At 35.1% G+C, this 27,747-nt stretch overlaps 1 protein-coding gene across 1 annotated transcript; it reads left to right on the top strand.

The window, feature by feature from the left end:
• The first annotated feature begins 1,261 nt into the window (after positions 1–1,261).
• LOC105263868 (LON peptidase N-terminal domain and RING finger protein 3) lies at positions 1,262–27,578 on the top strand. Its single transcript, XM_011300352.1, has 9 exons — positions 1,262–2,294; positions 20,471–20,589; positions 21,659–21,781; positions 22,073–22,297; positions 23,401–23,500; positions 23,614–23,816; positions 24,261–24,562; positions 24,985–25,192; positions 25,411–27,578. The coding sequence occupies exons 1-9, from the start codon at positions 1,739–1,741 to the stop codon at positions 25,768–25,770; spliced, it is 2,196 nt and encodes a 731-aa protein (XP_011298654.1). The 5' UTR covers positions 1,262–1,738; the 3' UTR covers positions 25,771–27,578.
• Positions 27,579–27,747: the final 169 nt, after the last annotated feature.

Below are 27,747 nucleotides of genomic sequence, written 5' to 3'. Positions count from 1 at the left end.
TTAAAGACGTGACCGTTGAAAAACGCTTTTGGTACAATTGTTTATTGTCCGTGGTTTTTTTTTATCCGATCAATTGAGAGAGCTGATAACGGGAGGCTGATATTAACAATCCGAAATATAATCGCGTGAGGGGAAAACAATGGAGTAAATGGAATAATTTTTATTTTATTTCGAGTTCTCTGTTGAAGAATTTTAGTCAGAATTTTATCACGCCATTGTGCGCCGAAATTTCGTCATTTGAATTTTTATTCTAGTTTTTTTTACCCTCGGGGGAATTAATCTGAGTCATCTGTTCGTCAGGAAAATTTGATTCGTCATAATAACGGAGATATGACTATTTTCTCGGAAAATTGACGATTTCCCCGGAAAGTTTATCTCTAATAAAAAACCGAGTAAAATAAACTGAAAGACATGAAGATTTTGTCATCCCATTTTTATTATCCAAAATTTATTTAAAACGATTACAAAAAAATTGAAATAAATCTAAATCGAATGATTTCTTGGAAATATTGTCGACAAAAATCTGGACTCGACGATAAATAATTGAAAACGAAAAGATTAATAATCCCCTATTTATTATCTAACCCCTTCCTTCCCTTCTGTAAACAATTAATATTCAAACCAAAATCAATTAACCAAAAAACTATATTTCATTTCTAAATTACATGAAAGATAATTTTTATCGCACTTTTATCACATGGTTTATGCGTTCTTATATATTCAGTATATATCTGATATATAGCCGCCTAGTAGACTACACATATCAATAATAAATAAATATTTTCCGCCTATACAAAAAAAAAAACACCCCGCGAAAAAACATAAGAATGTTTTTCCCCAAAGTCTACGAATTCCCTCCATTTCCCACTTTATCAAGAACATATAAAAAACACTCCATACCATACATTCTACATTACATAACCCTGTATTTATCTTACATAAATACCCAGGAATGAAATATTTTTTATATTTTCAAAAATATAAATCTCTCCGCGCGGTACATACCTCCCCCGCAATTTCAATTGAATATTTCTCACCACTTGTTTGAAAAAAAAAAAGAAAAAAAGTAGTAGGAGAGGGGGTGTGGTCGGCCAATCGTGTGTTCTTTAGTACCTAAATGCCCCGTCAAAAATTCCCATTGAAAAAAGCCAATCCTGACAAGATGGCGCTACCATCGAAGCCCGTCGCGGCGGCTCTGGACTCCAAGCTATAACATTCGATTTCAACTTGGCTCATGACTGTTCTGACACTGGCCCGCCAGTATGCCACTGACAGCCGAGACGTCAGTTGGCATGAGCTTACACCAACTACCTAAACACAACAACGCCCACTGACACTAAACCGCGTGGTCTCAACTGTCAAATCAAACGCCAACTCAACACCCGAAAAATTCCTGAAAAATCAATTGCCCACCCCCATCGAAAACCACCCCAATTAATCAATTCACCCACCCCAATTGAAAAAAAAAATAAACAGGCAAAACGTTAATGTAAATACACGCGATTTTGTGACACATAATTTTCATTGCGTTACGTAAAACTGTGACCCGAACCTAGTGAGCACCAAAATCGATGAAATCGTTATTGAGATAAATAGAGTGGAATTGAGGGTTGGAAAGATGCACGGTGGTTTTAATTTGTTGAAATCATCGGGAAGTGGATTTTACAGAGAGGATTTTGAGTGTTGTGCTTGATTATTGTATATTCAATTGGAAAAACAGTTTGAGGGAGAATTAGTTATGACGGACGTTGCGAAGGAGGCGTTTGCTTCGAGTAATTATGGATTGGCTGTGGAGATGTATGAGAGGAGTTTGAAGATGCAGGGAGCGAATTTGGAGGTGCTCCTGGGGTATGGGGATTCGTTGGCTAGATCTGGAAGAGTTAGGGAGGCATTTGATGTTTATTCAAGGTGTATGGGAATTGCTGCTGTACCTCAGGAGAGACTCAAGCATTTGGCTAGTGCTCTTCTTGAGGATTTGGTGGGGCTCACCCAGAGGAAGATCAATCTGGGTTCATTCAATTGTGCCAGCTGTCAGGGTACGTTGCATTTGCCGGTTACTGGCTATTGTGGACATACGCATTGCAGGAGTTGTTACGAGGGGGGCAAGTGCTGTGCGGCTTGTGGACAAAAACTTGGAGATGTTGGGGAGACCAATGTGTTGGTTCAGAGACTCGTGGAGAAGTGGTGGCCCAGGGAGGCCGAGGCTACCAGGGCGAGACATGAAGGTGATCTCCTTTTGAAGGATGGACATCCGGCTCAGGCACTCGAGAGATATAATCTTGCTGTTAAACTTGGTGAGTTCAACCAGCCGTTCTTATCGAATACTAGCAGAAAAATATTCACCAGTTGTACCACTGGTGTTTCACAATTACTGGATAGTTTAAGATTGTGAAATTTCGCTGTTTAAAAAATCAGGGGACAATGCATGATTTTTATCTGATTAATTTAATAGGCGGTCCGAGGACAGGAAGCTTGAAAATAATGTCAGATTAATTTTTAAGCTTTAGGTGTATTTGACGGATTATTTTTCCAATCGGATTTTCGGTAGAGTAGAATTTATAGTGAGTGGCGGCTGGATAGATTTCAATGGGAGGGAAAACTTCCGGAAAATCGGGAAAGGCTAATTTGGTCATTGAGGCGGAATAATTTGAGAAAAATTTAGAAATGATGATATTTTTTTTTTGCGGGCTTTCGTGTAAAGCAATTGTTTTTGCAATTACTTTGGGAGTAACTCGAGTTATCTCTCAATGTCGTAATTAATATTTACCCTCGCGAAAATGATGAAAAAAATATTGAGGAAATCACATCGATAAAGTATTCTAGTAATTTTTCAAGTTTCAATGGCAGTGCAATTATTATTTATTGTTATTCTTTTAATGAATTAAATTGTGGTGTACAATTTTGACATCTACGTTTGACATTTACGTTTACATAAAACATCGAATTGGCAAATTCTCAGAAAACGCGATAATTGAATCAACCGATAGCGTCAACGATAATCAGTCATCACCGAGTTGTGCTGTTTACGAGTGATAATTAATTTGCGATAATTTTGTTCATCAGTTCGTTGTGCACATCCTCTCGGTCATGGACCCCAACTGGTGGCGCGTGCGTTCCCTAGCAGTCTCTGCTCTTTGTTCAGATTCTCAGACATTGAAAACTTTGTGTGCGACTATCGAGTCACCAAGTATTCCCACGCATGCGCCAATGTAAATTCTGGGGTATTACTTTTAGAGAGATCAATTTATTTCACTGAGAAATCAGTGCTGGTAAATTCAGCGGATGTCAGAGCGTTGGACTGTTCGAAATGTGGATTTAGCTAGGGGTGGCTAGGGCACATGTACCGATTTGAATAAATCGGTAACCGCAGTATGAAATCGAATGATTTTTTTTCATTTTGAAGGTTCAGAGGAGAAGTTCAAAATGAAAAAAAAATCATTCGATTTCACTCTACCGATTATGAAATAGTGACGATTGAAAAAGTTCCATTTTTTCTCGCTCTCCCCGAATATTGGAAAGAAGTATACTTGAATCCTGTGCGCTTTCTACTTGATTTTGGCGGATTGTATACTTGATTCTGGTATAGAACAATCGAGATTATTCTATTTAATTAATGTTAATGCTAGAATCGAATAGAAATCGATTTTTTTTTGTCGATGTTGGATTGAAAGTGAAATATATTGGATCCGACTGTATTTTTATGTTTATAAATATACTTGGATTTTTAATATACCGATCTGGAAATCAATTTTCAAGTAAATTACTCCTGGAATTCCGGATTCATTTTGGAAATTCAGTAAAATCGTCTGATATCTGTCGAAGTGGCAAACCGGTTCCGCCGGTTTTCACTGAAAATCTCGAAATCTAATTAAAATAGCGAAATTTTCGTCATATCCTTTTTTGTGTAACTAGTCGAGATCGACAAAAGAGGTCATTAGGAAAATTTCACTAACTCTCTTAGTTTTCGAGAAACTCATGCGACAATTCCAATAAAATCATTCGAATTATCACATTCTTCTCTTTACCATTTTCTTTCTTACAAATGTCTACAATTTTTATTTATCAATTACAAAAACGATCGTTATGAATAACAAGAACCATCGGATGTTCATCTAAATTATTTATGCGGAAAAAAATGATTGTAAACATTCGGGTCTTGGGCTGAGTTTAAGGGAAAAATCGAATGGACATTTTCTGCAGGAATATCTTGACGATTCGGATGATTTGGAATCATTGGAGCTTAACCTCGTGGTAATTTTTGGGTAATAGGGTTGGAAGCCGGGGTACATATGTCATTGTCTGGTATTCGTGTATGACAAGTTGGAATCGTCATCCACAATGTCGGTTCAACGTACTGACGCGCGGAATCCCACCTGATCATCATTACGCCGCTATTAATAAACTCGTCATAAAGAAAATGCAGCGAACAACTACAACGGCGTTCTGAATGTCAACATGCGGTTGTATCTTTATATTATATTGAATTAGATCTGAAGTTGACCCACAACTGACCGCCGCAAATGTCCGCAAAAAAAAGTTTCGATTTCTGGACTTTGAATTGGGACTTTTGGTTTTGAAAAAACAATTTATTTTTTACCGTCTGCATTTTTTGGGTCTTAAATGATTCGTATTGTTTGATTCTTGGAGATTCTATTTCTATATATAATTCTCGGAGAATAGGAAAGAACTACGAATCATTGACTCGATTCTAATAATATAACTCTCATCCGTGTGATGATGAAATGAAGATCCGACTCATCAAGAACAAAGGCGAACCGGATTTTATTAATAATTTGAAGATTCAATTTTTAATTTAATAATCATATCAACCTAGGGTTTTACTGAATTGTCACAATTTTTTTCGGATTTTTAATTTTTGGTTAATTAATCAATGGCCAACAAATAATGAATAATCAATTAATTAACAACTTGTAACAATCCAAGAGTTTTTACAAATCAGTAATTGATTATTAATTATAAAATTCAAGGACAATATTATCGATTTTTTTTCGGGGAATGATGAGTTCAATTTGAGATAAAAATTTTTTTCCTATTTTTTCGAAAAAATATTATCCCCGAGAATAATTTCCGAGAATAATTTCCGAGAATTTTCGTATTGCATAGAACGGGAAAAAAGCTCTCGATGAGTACCGCAGATAAATGGAATCGAATGGTGTCGAAAATTGAAGTGAAAAACCGGTGTAACCGGTTCTGCACCATAGCCCGAAGATATCGGCATGCACCTCTTTGTTCCCCCTGTGAAAATAAAATAGTTGTAGTGGCGCATCAACCGAACGGGATGACGCTACATTCACGCATAATGACGCGCACCGAGTTGAGTAAAAAAGAAAGGGCTGGGCAGCTGGTTTTGTACGGACGCCTAAGTTCACGGCCAGTCGGAGACTCGAGGGTTGTTATGTAACTCCAAGAACCACGGGGCGTACACTCAACCATCGAAGATGAAACTATTCCGGATCCCCTCGGTACCGCAATAAGACACGGCTCGGCGCCCACTGTGCAACAAAGACACGAGTAAGACCAACTCAATGCTCACTCTACCGTGAAACACCAAAGATGTTACATGAGTTGATGGAAAAATGGTGAATACCCACTCTAATTCTACATTTTAACTAAATATTTCCTCCATCCCAAATGGAATGCTATATTTCGACACTAGCAGCACTTTGTGGCGCCCAGGGAAGTTGTGAGAGAAAATAGTATATTGTGCAACAAGGGTGGAAAGTCATATTTTCCCGCCCGACCTGCACCTGCTATTTTTCAATTCACCTGCACGGATAGTTCGCACTTTGCTCCCTGATAAATGAGGCGGAAAGTGAAGCCTTTCCGCCCTAGGGTGGAAAGCTGCTCCCAAGGGTGGAAAGTCTCCGCTTTGCGGCTTGGTAACACCTTTCTACCTGAGGGCGGAAAGTACTCGCTTTGTCCCGCTCATCAGGGAGCAAAGTGCGAACTTTTCGTTCAGGCGTGGCGAAAAAGAATTTTTTTGCGCGAGGCGTACAGAAAAGTGCTCTTTTCAGCACTTGTATCGTACCCGTAAACCCCCGAAATAATCTCATCGCCAATCTCCAAGACAAAAATTCTAATTTTCTAGTCTACCATTTGTTCTAGTCTACCACTTTGATTTCGATCGCCTATATTTAGTCAGCGTAACAATGAAGTTTCGAGAATGTGGAGCAAAATGAAATGAAACTGAATTTACCGCTGTAATAAATTTAATCCGAAGTTCACAGACACGTTGGCACATTGTTTGCCATCTATTCTTATATTGAAATTTATTATGCGTAAATAAATGAGCCAGGAGGGGCTTTCATCAAGTTCTGATCGATATTTTCATCATCTTCGTTCATTCCCACAATTTTTAACAATTATTCTTCAATCTTCCAAGATTCATCATTCGTTTTCAATTGGTGTTTTTCCAATTGCGGCCCAGCACAGTATCAAACATACTTGTATAAACAAAGAAATGCTTATATGTTATAAGTATAAATTTGCTATCAGATCTGATGAGAATCAATCTGATGACAACTGGTTATCTCGCAATATCTGGATACAATTACCTTATCAAGAATATTTCCGTCATTTCTAATGACCTTCCGGATTATTTGATTCAAGTCAATATTTTCGAACAGCTAAACTTGATTATTGAAATTATTTTACGATTATTCAGCTCAAAATCAAGTTGAGTCAAATCCATTCTTTGACTTGATTGACTTGACTTGATTCAAGTTCGAATAATTTGATTTGACTCAAGTCAAAGATCAACTTGACTCGCTACATTTTTTTGGATTAATCAACCCATCCGCGGGGCAGACGGTGTATTTCCTCATGTATCAAACAATCGCGACTTTTACTCGTTCAATCGTAATTTCGTTCACACGGAAAGAAGAAACAAAATTTATTTATTGTTTAAAGTGTACTGGGCAGATTCACGAGTTGAATAACACAGCTGATTAAAAATCTAGAGTCATTGTAACACTTACATGCCCTCAATATCACAATAAAATTCCGCGAAATGTTGATCTGATAACACCGATACGGATTTCAATTGTGGATGTTTATTTCAAGATCAGGATATAACGGCGACTCTTACACATATCCTGTCATCAACCGAGTCATGACTCTCACAACAATGACCGCAGCGTCATCGGCCTCTGAACAAATCATTCTCTTTTTCTCGGAAAATAAAACTTACAAGGAGATAAAGTCAATGCATTTATTTATCAATGTTTATCCAATATCGCAACTACACACCAAAAAATTATGTTTTAGGATTTTTTCAGAGGCTCAGAGATTAATCTATTTCCTTTCTCCTGATGAAATTTAAATTTTAACTTTGTAATTCACTTTGCGTCGCATCTAGATTTTTCTCTTTTCCTTTTATGATTCTCATTACGTAATGGATTGCACAAAGAGTACAACAATTTTTTATGCACTTGAATTGATAATGCAAGTGTTCATCGCGTCATTGAAAAAAAATTTCTCGGCTGTAGATGATGAGTAATTAAATCAGGAGAATATCAATTCTCACAAGTAATGCAATTCGAGATGCACAGCACGTGAATTTATCGCAAGATTTGTGTTAACAATTGATAATTCTGTTGGGGCGACGGATTTTTTTTTATTCCATCAATTGTCAGGACTGAGTTCGGAATATCTTTATAGTGATCAAAGTACAAAATGGAAGTTTTCCGATTAAAAAATTGACTATTTCATGATTTTTTCATTTAATCTGTAGTATAATTCAATTAAATTTAGTAATGTTTAAAAAAAATCCGTGAAAATATTCGGTTAATGAATATTTATTGAAAATTTAAGCAAGTTGTAAATTTTCATTTTTTCTTCATAAACTTCTGAATTTCGTGGAATTCTAGTTGAAACTCGAATTTTCAAAATTTTTCAGTAGCGCGACCCCTGAATTCTCCGCCACGTGAAACCGAAATATCGACCATAAATTGAATCACCGTTACATAATATTAAATCACGTGACCTTGGTACATATGGTTACATCGACTTCATTATAAATTTTAATGCGATACCTACGACGCTTTATTCATTCGCAGTAATCTGATGTAACCCCTCAAATCCGAGCGAATTACATAATCAAAATTTTATTTCCTTCAAAATCTTCGAGAGCAAAAATCACGGGATTGTGAAAATAGTCTGGGACGAGGGAATTGGGTAGAAAAAAAATTAGGGTCTCGAAGAGAATTTTTACGGAGAAGAGGAACCGAGGCGTGAAATTAAAAGGACAAGTATCCATCGAAATTACGTAACGCTTATTTTTTTTTTTCGGTTAAAAAGAAATTGTGATCCGTTTGATGTTACATCTGTCATTAGGCCAAAAAATTCACATGTGAGGATCACTCTCGTGACTCTAATGTATCACCTGCCCTTCACTTGGGGCTATGTAATGGCATTACATAAGTGTTATGTGGTGAGTGATGAGAACTTATTAAAATTGATATTCTGAGGATGAGGCAGTTCAAGGTAGTTGTTCCAGGGGGCATTACGTGGTCATCGGTTTGTGTCATTTTTTCGGGCTATCATTGTTTTATCACTCGCGGGAAAATTTACTTTTTAAAAAATCCAAGTGTAACTAAAAATTTCACCAAAAATAATTTTTTTTTAATAATTATAACATGCATATAATAATCCTTCAAAAAAGCTTGATTCATCCTTTTTTATTCAGTTTCATCCTCACATAATGATTACATATTTATTATTAATTATTATTATTATTATATTTCTTCATAACAGGAGATAACAAAGTCATTACAACATTATAACATCCCATAATAGTCATGGAAAATCCAGAAGGCTCTGGAGAAATAATTATAATTATTTTAAAGAAGCAAGTAATTGGAAGGGGAAATACGTATTTTTATTGATTATGCCACTGTGAAAATTCAGCAAATTCAGTACAAATGGTCGTTGACATTAAATGACATGTGGCGAAAACACCCGATGTCGTTGAAAGGCTCTATCAACCTTTCAATGTGTAATTTACTGGTTATAAATGCTGGCAAACTCACCGGGAGTAAACTTCACTTAATCTTCAACCGGATATCACGCTCCCCCACGAAAATTCAAGCGACTATTCTATGAATACCTGTTTAGGTCGAGCTGAAGTTTCCAAGTGAACTCAAGACATGAGTTTCAACGCTATAATTAAACCTGAAGATAAAATACTCCGAATAATTCAATATCGACCCGATGACAAATTGGGTCTGCCGTTTACAATTTTTCAATCCTGAATTTTCCGAATGGAGAAGAAATTCGGAAAGTAAAAAGATCAGGAAAATATTTCTTCTGCTCTCAACGGAATTTGCGAAATTTTTATGCACTCAGAGTTCACCGGAATTTCAGGAAATAACTATTTTTTAATTAATTAATTTAATTTACCTGAAAACCAGTGAATTCTCCATTTTTTAGGTCAACATTTACGTAAAAATAATGAAAACTCAGGCGAAATCTGGGGAAAATGAAGAGTTCATGTAATTAAAATAATTGTACTGTACAGGGAAAAATAATGAAATCCGCTGAATAATTTTCCGAAATTCGTGGGTTTTAGAGTTAAGTTTAATTAGGAAATTCTAATTATCTGTTAAGTGTTCGGTCTGGCTTTGATTTCCATTGTTCCATTCTGATTCGAGGGCTGAATTCCGGAATTCTAGTAGAATATCTGTGAGAAGCCCTCGACTCGGGTGATAACCGCACTTGATATCCACCATATGTCTTCATGAATGCGTTACGTAATATTCCAGGAATTTTGTACCGCATACGGTCCATATGGCACGGGATATTGAGTATGTTATTCCCCATTTGTGGTACAACAGTATTACGTGGGTTATACTCGCCTATTGCGAAAACGACATTTCACGATGGCTTGATGCAACCTTGATTTAAGATCACACTCATCGCATACGATCTATTGTATAATCCGGAAAATTTCGCCATATCCTAGACTAATCGGAAAAACTGAAAAAAAAAAACTCGATTGCACTACAGGCAGTCACGAAAATTACTCTTTAATTAACAATAGTAATTAGTTCGTGCGAAAGTTTGTGGTGGAAAAAAGAAAATTCGGGGAAATTTGCAAAATTTTAAGGAGGTGGACATGTATGAATTTCTAATCGTCGATTATTTTGGGAAAAAAAAAATTCCAGTGCTAGTACTGGGGAAAATCTACAATAAAATTTCATTTATTTTGTAAAAAATTTATTGATCTAGAAATATTGTTTAAATTTATCAGAATATGAATTAAAAACTGAACTAAATCACACGCAACCGATAGAAAATAATGATAACAAAAAAACTCTGAAATAATAATAACAATAAAAAAACAAAAGTCATTCTTGAAATGTTGAAAAAAACAAATTATGCAAAGTGCATCATACGCATAATAAGTGAGATGTGTAAACAATTAAACGTGAGTGCTGCATAATTTTAAAATGATGAAAAAAAGTAAAATGGAGTGGATTTGATCTTGTGGAATGATTTATCGGACAAAAGAACGATTTGAAATGACAGAATGACAATGAGGGGAATTCGCGTCAGGAATGATTCGCGAGAGGATGTCATGGCCGCGAAAACAGAGGTGGAGGTCGGGCCAAGCCGATATTTTTCACTCTCTTATTTTTTTTCTCCTCTTCTCAACGCTTCACCCTAGTTTCTCACCACCCCGAACAGCATTAGACCCACTTTATTTTTACTAATGGCATCCATAAACAAACTTTTCATCTTATTCACGGAGAAAGAATTCTCAGTGACCTCCATCCGTTGTTTCCCCACTACACCGGAAATTCATGAATTTCCCGAGGTCTTGCCAATTTGGACTGTTAACAAAGACTTTACTTGATAAACAAATGAACCGATTTCAAATAATCATAAAAATTGTTATAATTATTTTTGTAACTTAAATTCACGTGATTGCTCTTTATTATGTGATGCACCGTTGATATTTTTTATAAATTCATTATAAATCCTAAAAATATATAGAATCGACAAAACATTCGGCCAAATGTTTATTAAATCTTCGATATATTTTTAATATTAATTTAATATGAATTCCTGCCCAAATTGCATGAAATTCTTAATTTAATCGTTTAATTTAAATAAATACAAAATTATTTTGGGCTTTTAATTAATTTTCGTCGGATTACAATGAAACAATAAACGAAAAAATTGATATTGGTGAATTGTTTATCAATATTTTCTTGCACTCATTACTTTCCTTCAATTTGTTATTCACCATTTCGTGATAAAATTGCGGTATCACGTGAGTCACACGAGACCGAAGTTGTCCTACATTTTCTCGCCTGCATACCCCACATCAAATGTTTTCCTCTTCTCATCTGAATTATATAAAACATGTTCACAACTCATTTATACTGACAACTATTCAGATGCCGAGCCATTATCCCGCAACTCCGCCCATTCTCTATTTGCTGCTAACAATTAATCAACGGACTAGTCTAGACGTCAATTATCAGCATACCATGCATTTTCTGATTTCATTTGTGCGATCAATGATTTTTCCCCAGTTTCAATCCTGTATTTTGGTGCGGTAATGATTTTCTCCGTTATGCCGATGAAATCTCCATTTTTTTATTCTTATTGTCACAATTTCTGGCAATCATAAATTCTGCGAGTGGAAATCAAATTTCCGTTGGAATCGCTTACCATTTCCTGCTTTTCAAAGATTTATTAATATGGCGGGGAGAATCACATGAATTATATTTTTCAGATCATTTTTTACAATTCGTCATTTGATTCGAGAATTTTTAAAACGTATCTGATGTACAAAAATGGAAATTCTTTTTATTATTAACTAATTAAGGATCTACGTACCATTTATAATTAGCTAGTACAGTGCATGAAATAAAATACTTCAGTCGATTGATCATGATTGATTCACTCCACTGATTCCGCGAGAGCCAATGAAAATTTACGAATCAATCGAATCATCAATTTTTTCAATTAAGACATGTAACGGTCGGGAAAAATAATTTCTTTATAAAATCCGTGGAGTTAATGAAGTCAATGTAATTATGAATCATCAAGGGTCATGGATTGACGGAGTAAGTCGATCAATCATAATTGATTGGTTCGGATGATTTCATGGAAACAGATTGAAATTTATGAATCAATTGAAATAGTTGAGGTTTTTTCATCAATTTTGATTCGTGTCATTTATTTAACAATTGATTGTGGATTCAAAGTACGAAATCGAATATTACTGGCTTGATCGGATTCTAACCCACTGGAAATGAGGATTTGTAACGTATGTGTTATGCAACTTGAGACGAAATTTATCCACGGCATATATACGTTTTGAAAATCTGTGTCATGGTGAAAGACCACGACCTGGTTTAACATCAACGGATCTTACCAAAACTACTGGGTGATTGATCAAGGACAAGAGACTGGAAAATCAATGGATCGTAACAAAAATAATTTTTCCATTTTTTTTACCCACCTCAATTGAAGTCAATTATCTAATTTATGGATAACTGAATTTAATCATCAACTCTTATTCAATAATTATTATTAATTGATTTTTAATTACGACATCCAGTTTGTCTCGATCGATTTATTGAAAATACTGGGGGAAAGGAATTAACTCTGGATTTAGCACGCGTTTTTGAATTTTTTTTTTTACAGGTATGGAAAAAATGTCGACCATATCTGTCCATCGGAGGACGTAATCGTTTTGCTGACAATTACGAAATGATTTTTAAACGATTTTCATACGTAACTTCCAAGAAAATTGCCGCGTAATTTGATAAATAAATCTTGGGCATTGATTTCTCAATTAAGTATATTTAGTGTTCACGAAAATGTTGAATACATTGATGAATAATTACAAACAAATCATAACAGCTTGAGAGAGTCATGCAGATTGTAATCGTATTTGATGATTATATAAATAATTATATTTGAATTTAGAATTGATAATCGATTCACTCGATCTCCCAAATTGTGATAAAATGTTGAGAGGCGTATGAAAATGAAACATTAGACGCGTACTATAAAGGAGATAAGATTAACGCAAGTCACGTGGACATTTTATTGCCGATACATTACTTACATAAACCCAGCGTCAATTTCAAAATGTAATAATTCCACTTATTCCCTTTTTAGTCAATAAAAAAAATCCAAATTCGTGGTTTTTGTAAATAAAAAAGCATCTGCAACAAATAAAATTAATAACATTTCACATAACGAATTTAAAACTAGAGTTATTTTACAACTTATTATTAAATCATTGAAAATTAAATGCGATATACTCCTACTGAAAATGAATTAATTCAATTATTGATCTTAATAATTGGGGGAAATTGAAAAATTGCACAGAATTTTAATTTATTCGTTAATTTTTTTGTAAGATCGACTGGTTTCAATGAAAAAACAATCATAGAAAAAAAATTACGTGACATTTTAAACTGGATACACAATCCTCTTGATCGTATTACGTCTGGCCTCGGTTACGTAAAATTTTCTGTCTATTTAAAAATTTTATGTGAATCCATAAACAAGCTGGAAGAAGAATTACCTCCCCCGAAAGAAAGCACGAGAATAAACAATAATGTAATTCGTGACAAATAATTCAATTACAACAAAATCAGTAAAAATTAAAACTCCTGAATTTATGAGTTCCCCCTTCTCCCCCCTAAAGCTTTAATTATCATAGTGCAATGTTAATCATACGAGAATTATTTTCCATTTTTCCATCATTTTCACAGGAATTGATGAGAAAAAAAATCTCACAATCTCCAGAATGAAAAAAAAATCGGTGGAAAATTATTTCTAAGTTGCAATCCGTAAAATTTCTCAACCGTTGGAAAAGAATTACGGAATGATTTATTAAATTTTACGGAAGATTCGAAGAATTTACGTGCAATTTCATTTGTAACTTCACTTTGCACTTTACGCAATTTTCACGTTTTCTTTTTTATAAAATTCAATGTAATTTTCATGGAATTTATCATACGAACTTACACTGGACTGAGGATCAAGTGTCCCATCAAATAGTCCCACAATGCACTGGTGACTCGTGAAATTCAATTTAAGCAATAGTCGAGATTGTATAAACGGACGGGACTCCGGACTTATGAATCACACTGCAATCATGGCTCGATTCGGTTATATAATTCCCACAAAACTCGACTATTAATACCCCAACTCGTGTAAAATAGTGCAAATAGTCACGATGGGAGTCCATTATAAGGGCTAAACAATATTGAACCCTCAGGGAAGAGCCTGCGGTAAATGACAGGATTGACAACTTTCTCGAAAATTCTCATCACGTTTTCCCTCATTCAGTTGCTTCTCCATTACGAAATCAAAACAAATTATGCATTCGTAATTCATTATAACCTCGAACCATCACAAATCGTGAAAACAAAAATGATCTCTCCTACCTCCACCGCTAAATCAAAATCATCCATCAATTTCTCTCCCTTCACTTCATTTTCATTTTCGCCTGTAAATAATTTCCAAAAAATTTATTTTACTTATAAAAATTACATTAAAAATATTTTTGCATCGTGAATCAGGAGATGGATGAATCAGGCTGATGGAATTAATTTAGACATTTGCTGCAAATAAAAAAATAATAAAAGATTATTAATAAAAAGGGAAATGGGAAAAGGAAAAAGAAAAAAGGAAAAAAATTTGTCTGCGATGCGGGACGTCTCGGGTTGTGAAAATCAATCAATTCATTGTTTTGGATTGGCCGAATGTATTTATACGGGAACATCTGTAAAAGTGGATGATTATAACCGAATTTATCTTTGCGCAGTGATCGGCGGGAATTACGTAAGCCAATAGATTTATATAAATGGTTACGTTGACACTAGGCGGCCCGTGTGCCGGCACTAATACATCAAGTTACTCACTGCCTGCCTCTGCGTCGTTATTATCTAACGAGAAGTTTTGTACTGTACGAAAACGGGAGACCACGTGAATTTAATAGAATGTAACATACTATTTCCACAAACTATTACACCGAGAATCAAATTTTCTCCAGCCCCGACGCTCCAACCCTAGAGTTCTTTCGCAGCCATTTTCCATTCGCCATAAATTTAAGAATAATAATAATGGAAGAAATGTTAATTCACCAAAATAAAAAATTATTTGTTTCTCCAAAAAACGGCTTGTCTTCAGAAAAGAAAATAAAGGAAAATAATTCGGAAAATAATTCGGAATTTTTGATTTTTTGAAATTTTGCTGATTTTAGCTTCAATTTTTTGAAAGTTTGATAATTTTTTTTTCAATTGTCGACTTACTAATTATCATTAAATTCAGTTATTATTAACAAATAAATGAAGTTACATTCCATCAATTTATGTTCATTGACTAAATTTTATAAAAATATAATTTCAATTTTCAATTTTTAATTTAATATCCCTTTTTAGTACTGATTGTTAATATGTGAATGATGAAATTACGCGGGAAAAAACAAAAAAAAAATGAATTATTTGAATTCATATCGGAGGGAAATGAGCTGTCTTTTCAAATAACTTGAAATTTAGGAGGTTTTATCACATATTTACAAGTTCGTCTCTGCGTTTGACATTACATAATAAAAAAAAAATGTTATATAAGGGATCGAGGCAAAACGTCGCGGCGCATAAGCGTGTGCTCGATGACTCGTAACTGCGCCTTGGTCATTTGGATAAACATTTTGATCTAGTATGTAGACTTGAATTGATTCGTCCTTATTCCAAAGAAAAGGGATGAAGCCGCGATGAAACGACCCAAAGATACACGCGTTAATCAGTCTAATTATCACATCGGTGATTGTGGCCAGTGATATGTCGATTGTAGAAAAATATTAGAGTATCATCGATAGGTAATTAATTCAATAACTCGAGGCGATGTGGGAATCATGTAATGCCTCCATGTTTCGAAATGACATAATGAGTGGACAAACGGCATTTGAAATAAAGTCGCAGTGAAAGAGCAGGGGGAAGTCAACGGACTCAATTATGCAAGTGGATCGAGATGGGCCAAATGTCCGACTGCACTTGCCAGACTGTTTTTCCAAAAAGCCATTCAATTAATTGCAAACAAATTCTAAATTAACCGAGATTTAAAATCACTACTTGAATGTTTCTAATTTCTTTCGGAGTCATTGAGCGGCGGACTTTCATATTTTTTACAGAAATTTTTTTACAAAAAAATGTGAAGCAAGTATACTTTGTACTTGAAACAAGTACACATTCAAGTTCTATTTATTTATTTTTTTGTTGAAAATCAAGCATAAAGTATACTTAGAACGAATATATTAATATTCTAATTTTATAACTATTTTATAACGAATCTACTTGGATTAAGTATGAACTCTATTTCAAATAAATACTTTAATATACTTGTTTCAAGTACAACACGTACCTTTGAATCATGTACACCATGTACTTGATTCAAGTACATATTTTTTTTTTGTATAAAATGACTCACGGAGGTCCACTTACCTCGCAGAGTATTGAGGTCAAGAGGTAACGAGTGTTCTCACAGCATCTCATCCAGAATTATTCGTGAGGTGAATATCGAACGATCAAAGTTGAGTGAGAAACTTGATCGAAGCACGGCTCCGGGGGATACTTGACCGTGAAATGGAAAAAAAAAACGCCGTGACTTCAAGTTATGTCTGTTTCAATCCCATGCACTCACCTGTTCACGCTGTACAACTCAAGTGTAATGTCACAAAAGATTGCGAGTACATTTATTACTATTTTGTGAAAACATTACCCTTTGGGGAATTTACACAGTCTCAAATCAGCAGCGATAACACGGTCAGGTTATCTTCAATCACTAATTGCTGCTAACAGACTTCCTTTTTCCGGTTTCGATAGCAACAAGATGTATTAAGCTCGTTAAATATATTTCTTGTGAATTAAATAAATAATATCACATGAAATTAAATAATTGGTATTAAAAATTATATTGGAAGCCCGCATTACGTTTTATGTCAGCTTCAAGTTGATATTTAGACTTGAATTAATTATTACGGGTTAATTCAAGTTGATGTGTCGATTTGATTCAAGTACACCTGCTATACTCAAGTTGATTCAACTCGACTTTCTTCAAATCAATCATTTTGTGGATCATATCAGACCTGATAACCTGATTAGTTGAGTCTAAGTTACTGAACTTGAATGAAATTAAAAATCCATTTGAACAACGATTTTTGCAATGAGGTCATGTGGCAAATGTTCTTTTTTTTCTTTTCTTTTTTCTTCCTCCCGCCATTTTCAATAAACTAAAATTACCGTATTGAATCCACTGTGTTTAAATTATTTCTTTCTCTCATATTCCGTTACCCCCCCTTCCTGATTGGCCTAGTAAATCAATTTTTCTTCATCAACCTGAAATTTCAATCACCCGCTTCTATTTTCCGGTTGTCAATGTCTACGCACCCATCAACCATCAAGACTCGAGAATAATTCTTCCTCAAAGAGATGTAATAAATCACCACGAAATATCCTCAACCCCCTGAGCTCATTGTCACGTCAGTCATTATCAACACATTAACGATAGCTCCAAGTGATCATAAACATTCGTCCATAAACCGCAATGGTGAAATAAATCAGGAGCTTGGGTTGTGCTTGTCGCGAATAAAAATATGGATATTCAAACAACAGCAGCTCAAATACTAAAATTACTGCAATAATAAGCCGAGGTGAGGACAGAGTTGCGGGAAAACAGGAAAAAAATATCATGCAGCTGCAGCAGAGCGACAGATCGCAAAGAGGGATATATAACCGTCAGCAACAAACACCGACTGAGTTACGTAAAGGTCGGTCAACCCAGCCACGTATTCAGTCGCTGTCCTGTACTTCTTGATCATTCCTTCAACATTGTTAATCAGCCCATCATATTCCACCATTCGTCTGAGACACTGGAGGTCACATTGACATCGTCTGGACCCTCATGATGATCTAATGTCAGCTACTACGTGGGTACACATGACACGTGAAAAATTTCCATTTTGAAGGAGTCACTTTCGTCCGTCGAAAGTCATAAATCAGGCCCATGGTTGATGATGAAACCATTTTGTTCTCTTTTTTTTACACTTGTCGGGTTTTTTTTGGGGGCTCTAATGACATCCAGTACCGGAACATAGAAATTAACAGGTGGTTGAAGGAAAATTTACAAGTAAATCGGACGGAATTGCGTTTTGCAAAAGAGTTACTTTCATCCCCCAAAAGTCATAGATCAGGCCCATCGGTTGATCATGATGAATCGTCTTGTTGATTTCACTTTTCGGGCTTCTGTAATTGTAATATCATCTGGTAGGCTAGAACATATTAAACCAATAATTTGTTGTTGAAAAAATCGATTTAAAAAAAATTATCCACTCCTACTCAATATTTATGAATTATTCTCATTTGCTGCCGTAATTTTCTCGGAATTCGGGCCACATTCCCCGGTTCCGGCCCAAATTACTCTTCCATTTTCTAGATAAATATCTAAATATATATTTAGCCGGCCAATATTGTTTGAAAAAAGGCCAGAAATTTGTTAAAAAATCTAAAAATCGGTTCTGCCAGAAGCAATTACCGGAATTGCTGATGAAATTTGCTGATTTACCCCAACATTCTCTCATGATTGCATGCCCACTTATTACTACTGTCATCCAACTCAATTGAAAATGCACTAGAATTTGAACTCAGCCATTAATTACTGACAATAATTACAATTTGGTGAAGTGATCACCTGAAATAAAAAATTCCCGTCATGCAAAGAGTCATCACCCATCCCATAGATTATTTTCACAATATCCTCCAGTCCCATTGTTACTCACAAAAGAACTGATACAATTAACATCGAAACAACGGCCGGAATAATACCCAGTAACTGTCGACGTTTATGTACATATGAGTTATGTAATGGAATGGTTTGAGATCACGGTAAAATGGCTTTGAGAACCGCACGTTTACCCACGGTTTGTCCTACGCCTCTGTAACATCGATTTAACGCTTCGATAGTATCGACCTCGACATTCGCGGGAAACTACCATGCAATGAGCAGAGTTCGATGTACTGTCAATCCGTCTGGTCAATGTACTCAATAAACTACGTGTTGACATTATTTTTATTCAAATCATTCACCGCGAAAAAACGATGCGCAATGCATCGAATAAATGCACTCTCAAAACTTATTGAATTCCCTCGAGTAATTAAACATTCAAACATCCGGTTTGGTTAATAATTATTTGAGGCGGTTTATTAAATTGAATGAAAAACTAAATCCAATTTGAGTAAACTAAAATAATAAAGTAAAGAATAAAGGAAAAATTTTCCTTGGTTTTTTCTATTCAGGAAATTATTTTTTTGTTTATAAAATTTCAACTGATTTATTTTGTTATTGTTGGTAAGCGATTATTTAATCGTGCAAGAATCGTTCAGTATCGATTATTCAATTGTTTAAATACTTATTGAATTAAATATTAATTGAAAAAGTAGTTGGAATCCTTTTTTGAATAGTTGGTAATTCAATTTGAAGTGGCAGGTGAGTTTTTGTGGGATATCTCCGAAACCAAGCGATCCAGCGCAATTTTTGTAATGACTTTTTTTGTTGCTCTCACTCCACTTCTTAAAAAAGGTAATAATGAAAAATTCGATATCTCTCTTGGGTTGAGCGGCATTTACCGAAAACTGTAGTAGGGAGGCAGTTGTCTTCGAATTAATAATTTTTCTTTCGTTTTTGATAACTCGGATCAACAATTTTTCGCAACAATTTTATCTCAATCGTTCCTACTCACTCAATTTATTACGAAAGATCGTTAAAATTTGTAACGGTAATTGACGGTAAGGTAAATGGTATAGAGGCTTGTGAAATACCTCCCTCTCGTCTCGTCTACTTCGTGGACCAGAGGAAAAAAAATAAACCCGTTGTTTGTTACGCAAAGTTATACGGGAGATTATGAAAGTTTCCACGCTCAATGGTCGACTGGTATTATACACAAAGCACAGTTTGTCTGTTTGAATTCCCCCTGATTGTTTTAGCTGAGTTGATTGTTGGGGGCGAGATTGCAAAAGATGAGTCGCAACGCTTTATTTATTCCCTGAATCCGTCAATAACTCACTAAATTAAATTATACAATCTTGTCAACATCTTCAAATAGTTTCCCTGAAACTCCAAAAAAATTTCGCATCAAAACTTCAAATTCATGATTCGAGAAATTAAAAAAAACGTAAAAATCATCAATCAATCAATTTATTTTTAATTTCAAATTAATTCGAAATATAATTAATCCAAAAAAAATTATAAAGTAATTGTTTCCGTGAATTAAATAAAAGTTCGAGTTCATGTAAATAATTGAATATAAAGTTTCGATTGTCTGAAAACTTTTTTTTTTGGGTGAAATTTTTGGTAAAAAGGAGAAATCTCGTTTTATGATTAATTTTCTTTGGCTAATTGAAGTTTTTACTGTTTGTTGCAGCACCTAATAGTCCATTACACCTGAGTAACCGAGCCCACGCACTTCTGCTTCTGAACAGACCCCAGGCTTCCCTGACAGACGCTGATCATGCAGTCAGACTGCGACCGGATTGGGGCAAGGTAAATAAATATTCTATTCACTTGGTTTTGTTATGGAGAAACATTAGTCGATGTAACGCGAGAAATTGCGAATATCCGGTTTGACGTAATATTCAACGTCCTGTTGAACGTTTGCTTCCGTTTATACTTCAGTCATACTTCATTGGTTGACTATTCACTGGTAATGGACAATTTCACTTCGAATTTCGATACCCGCCATTTCTTTCAACTCCAATTGCATTCCACACACTGAAAAAATACTGGAACGTAATTTGTCATATTTCCAGTCAGATAAATGACCACTTCAATAACTCATCAATTACGAAATGAAAAAATGTTAATTACAAAATTAAAATCGTTATCCACCTTCACATTTTTGGTATATAAAGAGGATAAAAAGTCTAAGGAATAAATAATTCCATTCGAAAAAATGTGTCATTGAATTTTCAGGTAATAATTACGGATAAACTAATAGAAAGTGAATATCCTATGATTATTAATTCGATGGTAAACGACCCTTTTTATTTCCATTCCGTTTTCTTTTGAATGGTTCTCAAACAATTCCTCATTAACGTTTTTGTAATGATATAATTGTAGTAATGGTATGTAATTATATCTAAGAATTTTGAATCGCGTTGAGTTTTTACTGTTTACCTTCATAAGCTGTTCATGTTTTTGCTGATATTTTAATGACAACGATAGAAGTTAGACAAGCGTCTACTTCAATCTGAAGAGGGACTGAAGTTTTCCGATTTTCTACATGAAAAGAAACTTCATAAACACAACTTCGTCCCGCCTGAAATTCGATTGTCAATTACAGAGTCTCGTCATCATTGCGTAATTAACAATCGACGACAATCGAATGTTGAAGAAAATTAACCACTTCATCATGAAATAAAAACCTTATTCGACATTTCTTCATCACTCAAACTATCGATTGAGGTGATGCAACTCAGAGTTTACAATGAGTTCAACATTTTACGATTGCAACTTTTTAATGGACTGTGGGCGAACTGGATAATTCACTGATTATGTGAACAGCATGGAAATAATCGCTCTTTCTGTTTTATTTTATGTTTTATCAACTTAGGGCCATTACAGAAGAGGAGTTGCGCTGTCAGCACTCGGGAGACATGAGGAAGCCTTTTTTGCATTGTGCACTAGCGTTGCTATTGAGAAAAATACCGTGAACGTTCGACACGAATTGACAAGGGTAAATCATCATTCTATTCTTCATCAAAACAATTTAAACTATCCAAAAAATTCCCCTATAATTCCGTAAAATTTTCCAATTGAAAATTCCAAATCGTGACCCAATTAAAAAAAATATAAAATCAATTCAAAATTTCTTGTAAATTTAATAAGTTTTCTGCAAGTTCAATTTACTTGAGCAAATAGATTTCTTTAATTGTTTGCGCACTTTTTAATTGTGTACAATTGAAAAATCGAAAGATTGAAAATATTCAGAGTGAAATATTTAAATGAAAGATTCACTCCTCCACAGGTATTACACCGAATATTATCGACAAATCACCGTCGAAAAAGTCCGCCGACACCTCGTAGTCCCTACAGCGTAATATCAGAGAGCAACGCCCGCGTGAGAAGAAACCGTGACCATCATTATCATCACCGTCGACCCCTGATGAGTCCAAATCAGCGTCACCGTCGTCCAGCTCTCAATTCATCAGACTGCGAGGACAACAGCAGCAGCGAGGAGGAATTCACTCAGGTAACAAGACCCTCCGAATTGCTCTAAAAAATTCCACAACCTGATGACGAAAAAATGAATAATTTTTAGGTGGAGATCACCATCAGCAAATCACCACCTGATCTCGTCTTTAAAATCATTCATTCCACTTTCAAACCATCAATTATCCCTCGACATAAATATAAACATCCTCGAGTAAATAATCAATGGTGTTAAATTAGATCCCATGTAATTATTAATTGTTGAAACTCGATTCTGTAATTTTGGATCATTTACGTGGTGCAGCGTTGGTGCGCGGCTGCGAGGTTATCGATTTCAAAGCACCAAGCCTTCACTTCCCATCACCCGCACCATCCCCTTGGCAATTCATGGAAATATTATGTTTCCACTCATGTCTCTTATCCATTTTGCTGTTGCATTTGCAGAAGTTGTAATTAAGGACGAATTAAAGGGCTCAATTCACTTTACAATTGTTATCTTATTGCATCAATCGGGCATGAAGTCATGAGTGCTCAGCAATTTTTTTGTTACAAAAGATAAAAAATGGGGAAAATGTGGAAGAGTGGCAGATCGAGATATTGATTTCAAGGGATAATTTCCTGGGTTTATAAAAAAATAATTAAAAATATACAGTTTACTAGCCGCCGTGACGGAGGAAGGAATACATTTGATAATCAATAACAATTAAGAATCAAAATGAACTGTCAAACGTTACCGATAATAAACTGCGTATTTTTAATTATTACTGGGTAAACAAAAAAAACAAAAATCACTTGGAATCAATATCTCGATCTACCCCCCTCCAACAATTTTTCCTCTTTTTTATTATTATTATTTATAACAATTGATGTGGTTTCCGCAATTCCATTTGCAACCCAAATGCAGAAATATTTTAAACTAGCAGATAAAATAAAAACTAACGATTACGTCCTATTGATGGTACATCCGAGTCTTGAACCGTTCAATTCTGTAATCGTATCTTCATACGAGACATTCCGCAATTCCAATTGCAATTTCATGAGTCCCTGATTGATTTTCATTTCACTTTGTCTTTTAGAAATTCCATAAAATCGGTCAACGCTCCTACGACTTTTACTCATGGAGTATTTTATTATTCATTGCAGGCGATATGCCGGAGGCTACTCTTCAATAATGTACCTCAGCCCAATGTCAAGTTCCACACCATCTTGGATCGGGTTTACCAGGAGATCGAGAAATTGAAGAGTACGTTGTCATGGTTATTCGTTTTAAAAATCGATGGACAATTGGAAATAAATAAATAAAAATTATATGGCTTTTTTCCGGATGTTTTTCATTGACTAACATTTATTATTCAGGAATAGAATCAATGCCGGCAGAAATTCTACTACCTCCATTATCAAGTGGCACAAGTTTGAGTGATTTAGATTGCGTTCTGTGCTGTCGATCGCTGTGGAAACCAGTGACAACACCTTGTGGACACACATATTGCTGGATGTGTTTGGATCGTTGTCTGGACTACTCCTCAGCTTGTCCATTGTGTGTCACTTCTCTAGCCGATGTAAGATAAATATAAAAAAGGATTCATTGAAAAATCCCCAGAATAAAACCCTTACAATCATAATCACTTGAACTGCAGATCAATAATCTCCATAAATCGTCATCTCGGAATTCAATCGATCTCACGTGATTTTGGGGTTGATTTTTATGATTTCGAGAGGAAATGAACAAACACTTCGGGTTGCTCGCGACATGATTTCGTGACTGCGAGTCATTTTCAATGATTTCGTAGGAACGAAGTCGAGGATTTTAGAGGAAAAGCTATTGAAAATACAATGAATACAAACTAATACTCGTCGTTTCCAAAATTTAATCGTCGCCCCGTTGAAGTTAGTTTTCATTTAATCGAGTCGGACGCTTTCTTTTTTTTATTTCATAGTGTGAGGATATCAGGAGGGGAATCATCCATTATTAATCCTGATTTTTTTTTTTTTTGAATTGACAGTATCTGGCGAGTAATCAGAAAACGGTGACCGAATTCGTGGAGAAAGCACTGATGACAATATCTCCAACGGAATATGCATCGCGTGCAGCTAGCCATCGACTGGAATTAGTTCAAGATCTCGGAATTTTGGGAAGTCAACAGATTGCTGTTTTTGTATGTACCACTGCATTCCCGTGTGTTGCTTGTCCATTATTCGTTTACGAGCCAAGATACAGACTGATGGTTAGGAGATGCCTTGAGAGTGGTGTCAGACACTTTGGCATTGCCGCTTGTCTCAACAAAGATGCAACAGGTAGTAAAAGGTAAATAAAATTTCCATATTTATTACTCTGGACTGATAAACTCCATTCACTGTCACCTTTCCCCTGTGAAAAACTAACAATTATGATATCTCCGCGTCTCCGTCTGTCATTGAGTGCACCTTCTGAAAAAGCTGACAAAAAACGTCTAATTTTTTTGAAAGGGATCAGAATACTTGTATACCGAATTAAATATTATAATATAATAAGATAATTATTCCACGAAAATCTCAATAATATTTTTCATACGTAATATTTCGTTCTGTAATATTTCTGAATAATATTTCTAAGTAATATTTTATCCATTAGTATTTAAGGATGTTAAAAAATAATATTTCTCGGTAATTCTGCTTAGAAATCGATATTTGGTAATCGATTTGTCGGATCGTGTGCTCCCTAAATATTTATTCTCTTCGATTTTTCAGATACGCTCAATACGGCACCGTCCTAGAAATTCGAGATCGTGTCTTGATGAAAGACGGATGTAGCATACTGAGTACAGTTGGCGGTAGAAGATTTAGAGTTTTGTCGGGAGGTGAAAGAGATGGTTACGACACAGCTAAGGTAGAACTCTTACGAGACTCGTCTGTACCACAGGACCATCTTCCGAGTCTACATGAACTTCATTATAAGGTAAACGAATCGATAGATTATTTTATCCACCACTTTCATTGATTTCATTTACCTGAAGAAAGATTGCACAACATTTTCGTGTACCACATACACCGAGTGGAATATTTCATGCACAGAATTGTAGATCATACTGATAGGCATGACTGTGTGATGCCACAACCGTTAATTTTTCATTATTAAATATAAATTTGAATAAATAAATAATTTATCTTCATCAGGTATGGCTGAAGGGGCAGCAGTGGTGGTCGACAGTATCTCTCCATCAACAAACAGAGATTCAACGAGTATTCGGCAAGATTCCAGCTCCTGAGGATGAGTGGTGGCGTCTTCCTGATGGTCCCTCCTGGACCTGGTGGATCCTCGCGATTCTTCCCTTTGGGCCACAACTCCAAGTTGGAATTCTGGGGACAACGAGCTTAGAGAAGCGACTGAGAGCCATAGAAAAAACCCTCAATCACATGGAGAAGCGACAGCTGACTATAACATCACCATCATCAGAAGACACCACTACATCATCCAGCATCTGCAGCGATGGGAATAACATCACCACATCCACAATTTCCATCGTGCACTCATGAATAATCAGTAAAAGATTTGAAAAATTAATGATCCACTCGCTATTTTCATTTCCGTCTATCGAATAAGACATTTGTACCACGATAATCAGACTGATAATAATTTCAATTACTTGATTAATAACCCTAGGCCCGTTTAATTATGTAACGAATGTTGCTACTCTGGGAATAATCCACAATATTTAATGTTAAATACTAGTCTTAATACTTTACGCACAAAATACTATTGGTTAAACCGAGGGAAAAACTTAATATCGAGAAATCATTGTCATTGGATTTCTCTGTGGAGTTTTTAGTTGTGACAGTTCAATCCTAAACTGTTAATTTAACAACTGCAGTTTTTATTGCTAAATATCCCATCGAAATTTCAAGGGAATGTCACCGGGAGAATTTTTCAATTCAGAGAAAGATTATGATTTCTCCCTATTGTTCATGATTTGAGGTTCTGAATTCTCGAATGGTACAAATTTTTAGAGACATATCCTGAAGAGTCATGAATTCTCCAGGCGATATTTCCACTTTCTTTCTGAAATGAAGACACAAATCTGTTCTTCCATGATTACATATTTTACTTCTACTATTCTATATATAATATATATCTACATATATAATATATATACACACATTTCTATGTATACAATACAGGCGCTTGATGAAATTGCGGTAATAATACGGCAATAATTCCAGAGGTGCGAAACTTTGTAATAAATTATGATAAAATTGTCGTAATGGAAGATTTGTTTTTGTGAGTGCTCACAGAAATTCAGCTTTCACGTTAATTATTTGAGGTACATTATGAGATTCTCACATGATGCTTAAAGATTTAAGATTCATAGGAGATAGATAAAGGGACTCTAATGCAATCATTCAATTCCATAACAATCAAGATGTTGATTGTAGGTAGCAATAGGTTCTCGTGGCGTATGCCTTGCCAAACAAAACTCAACATTGTTCTTACATCGGAAGAAATAAACAATGGAGGTAAAGATTTGAATGAAGATGACCCCAAAGTTTTGCTGAAGGAAAATGCTTCTCATCCCTTAAATCGTTGGACTCATCTCCTTCAATCACTTGAACCACTGAAATATTTCCTCAGTCTCAAGAAATAGACAATAGTCCGACCAAGTTGTTGTGAATTGTTTCTTCGGTACAACGATCGTTGCTCGCAAGACGAGAACCTCTTTTACAAATTTTTCATACGATAAAAACAAAAACCTAAATATTTTTTTATTCAAAACTGATTCCATCTCTCTATAAGACTTCGCGTATACGGTAGTGCATAGTATTTATTCTCACCGATATTTTTCCGAATGATTGAGGTGACGAAAAATTGAGGGGAAAAATAATGAAGAAAGTTTGGACACGTCATATCAACGATGCAATCAAGTATTCACTATTGACGTTTATACATACGAATCAATATTTCAAGTTGATATTTAAGATTTGTCGTATTGGGCCTTGAGATAAAAATTTTGGTGCATGATTCATCGGCGACTTGCCAGATATTTTTCAATCTCGCTGTTTGCATTTTCCCGAGATCATTCTCACGTTATATTTATGATGTTTCTTTGTCCTTTATCGAGAAAAGTTAAGATACATCGGGTGTGCATACATGCGTCTCTCCTTTCTCTGATATTTTGTCTTAGAATTTTCTTGACACTTTTATAAACGAATCATGCATTGTGATATTACTCTTTAGCTTTTCCCGTACATTTCATAAGAATATTGCGATACTATTTCTCTTGTGCGATGCCATTATTGTTTTTTTCATTTTTACTTCAAGTGTTTATATTTATCTTCATTTCTTCATATTGAACTGTTATAATAAAATATTGTCGAAGTCAGTATTGATGGTTTTGTTGATTATTTCCTTTGAAAATCTTTTTCGCAAATGATACGACTTCGCTCACACTTTTTTACTCATTTTTTTTTTAAAGGAAACAAACGAGGTTGGTCCCCGAAATGTAAGTTGCTTTTGTC

The sequence above is a fragment of the Fopius arisanus genome, unplaced genomic scaffold (assembly GCF_000806365.1).
Source record: "Fopius arisanus strain USDA-PBARC FA_bdor unplaced genomic scaffold, ASM80636v1 scaffold00017, whole genome shotgun sequence".
Lineage (NCBI taxonomy): Eukaryota > Metazoa > Arthropoda > Insecta > Hymenoptera > Braconidae > Fopius > Fopius arisanus.
This window is presented reverse-complemented; position numbering and strand designations above follow the sequence as displayed.

What these genes read in the sequence shown, in the direction of transcription:
- LOC105263868 (XM_011300352.1), top strand. Translation starts at nt 1,739, where the DNA reads ATGACGGACGTTGCGAAGGAGGCGTTTGCTTCGAGTAATTATGGATTG. An exon ending in GCGAGGAGGAATTCACTCAG is followed by an intron (nt 22,298 to 23,400) that starts GTAACAAGACCC and finishes TATTCATTGCAG; the next exon opens with GCGATATGCCGGAGGCTACT. An exon ending in GATGCAACAGGTAGTAAAAG is followed by an intron (nt 24,563 to 24,984) that starts GTAAATAAAATT and finishes TCGATTTTTCAG; the next exon opens with ATACGCTCAATACGGCACCG.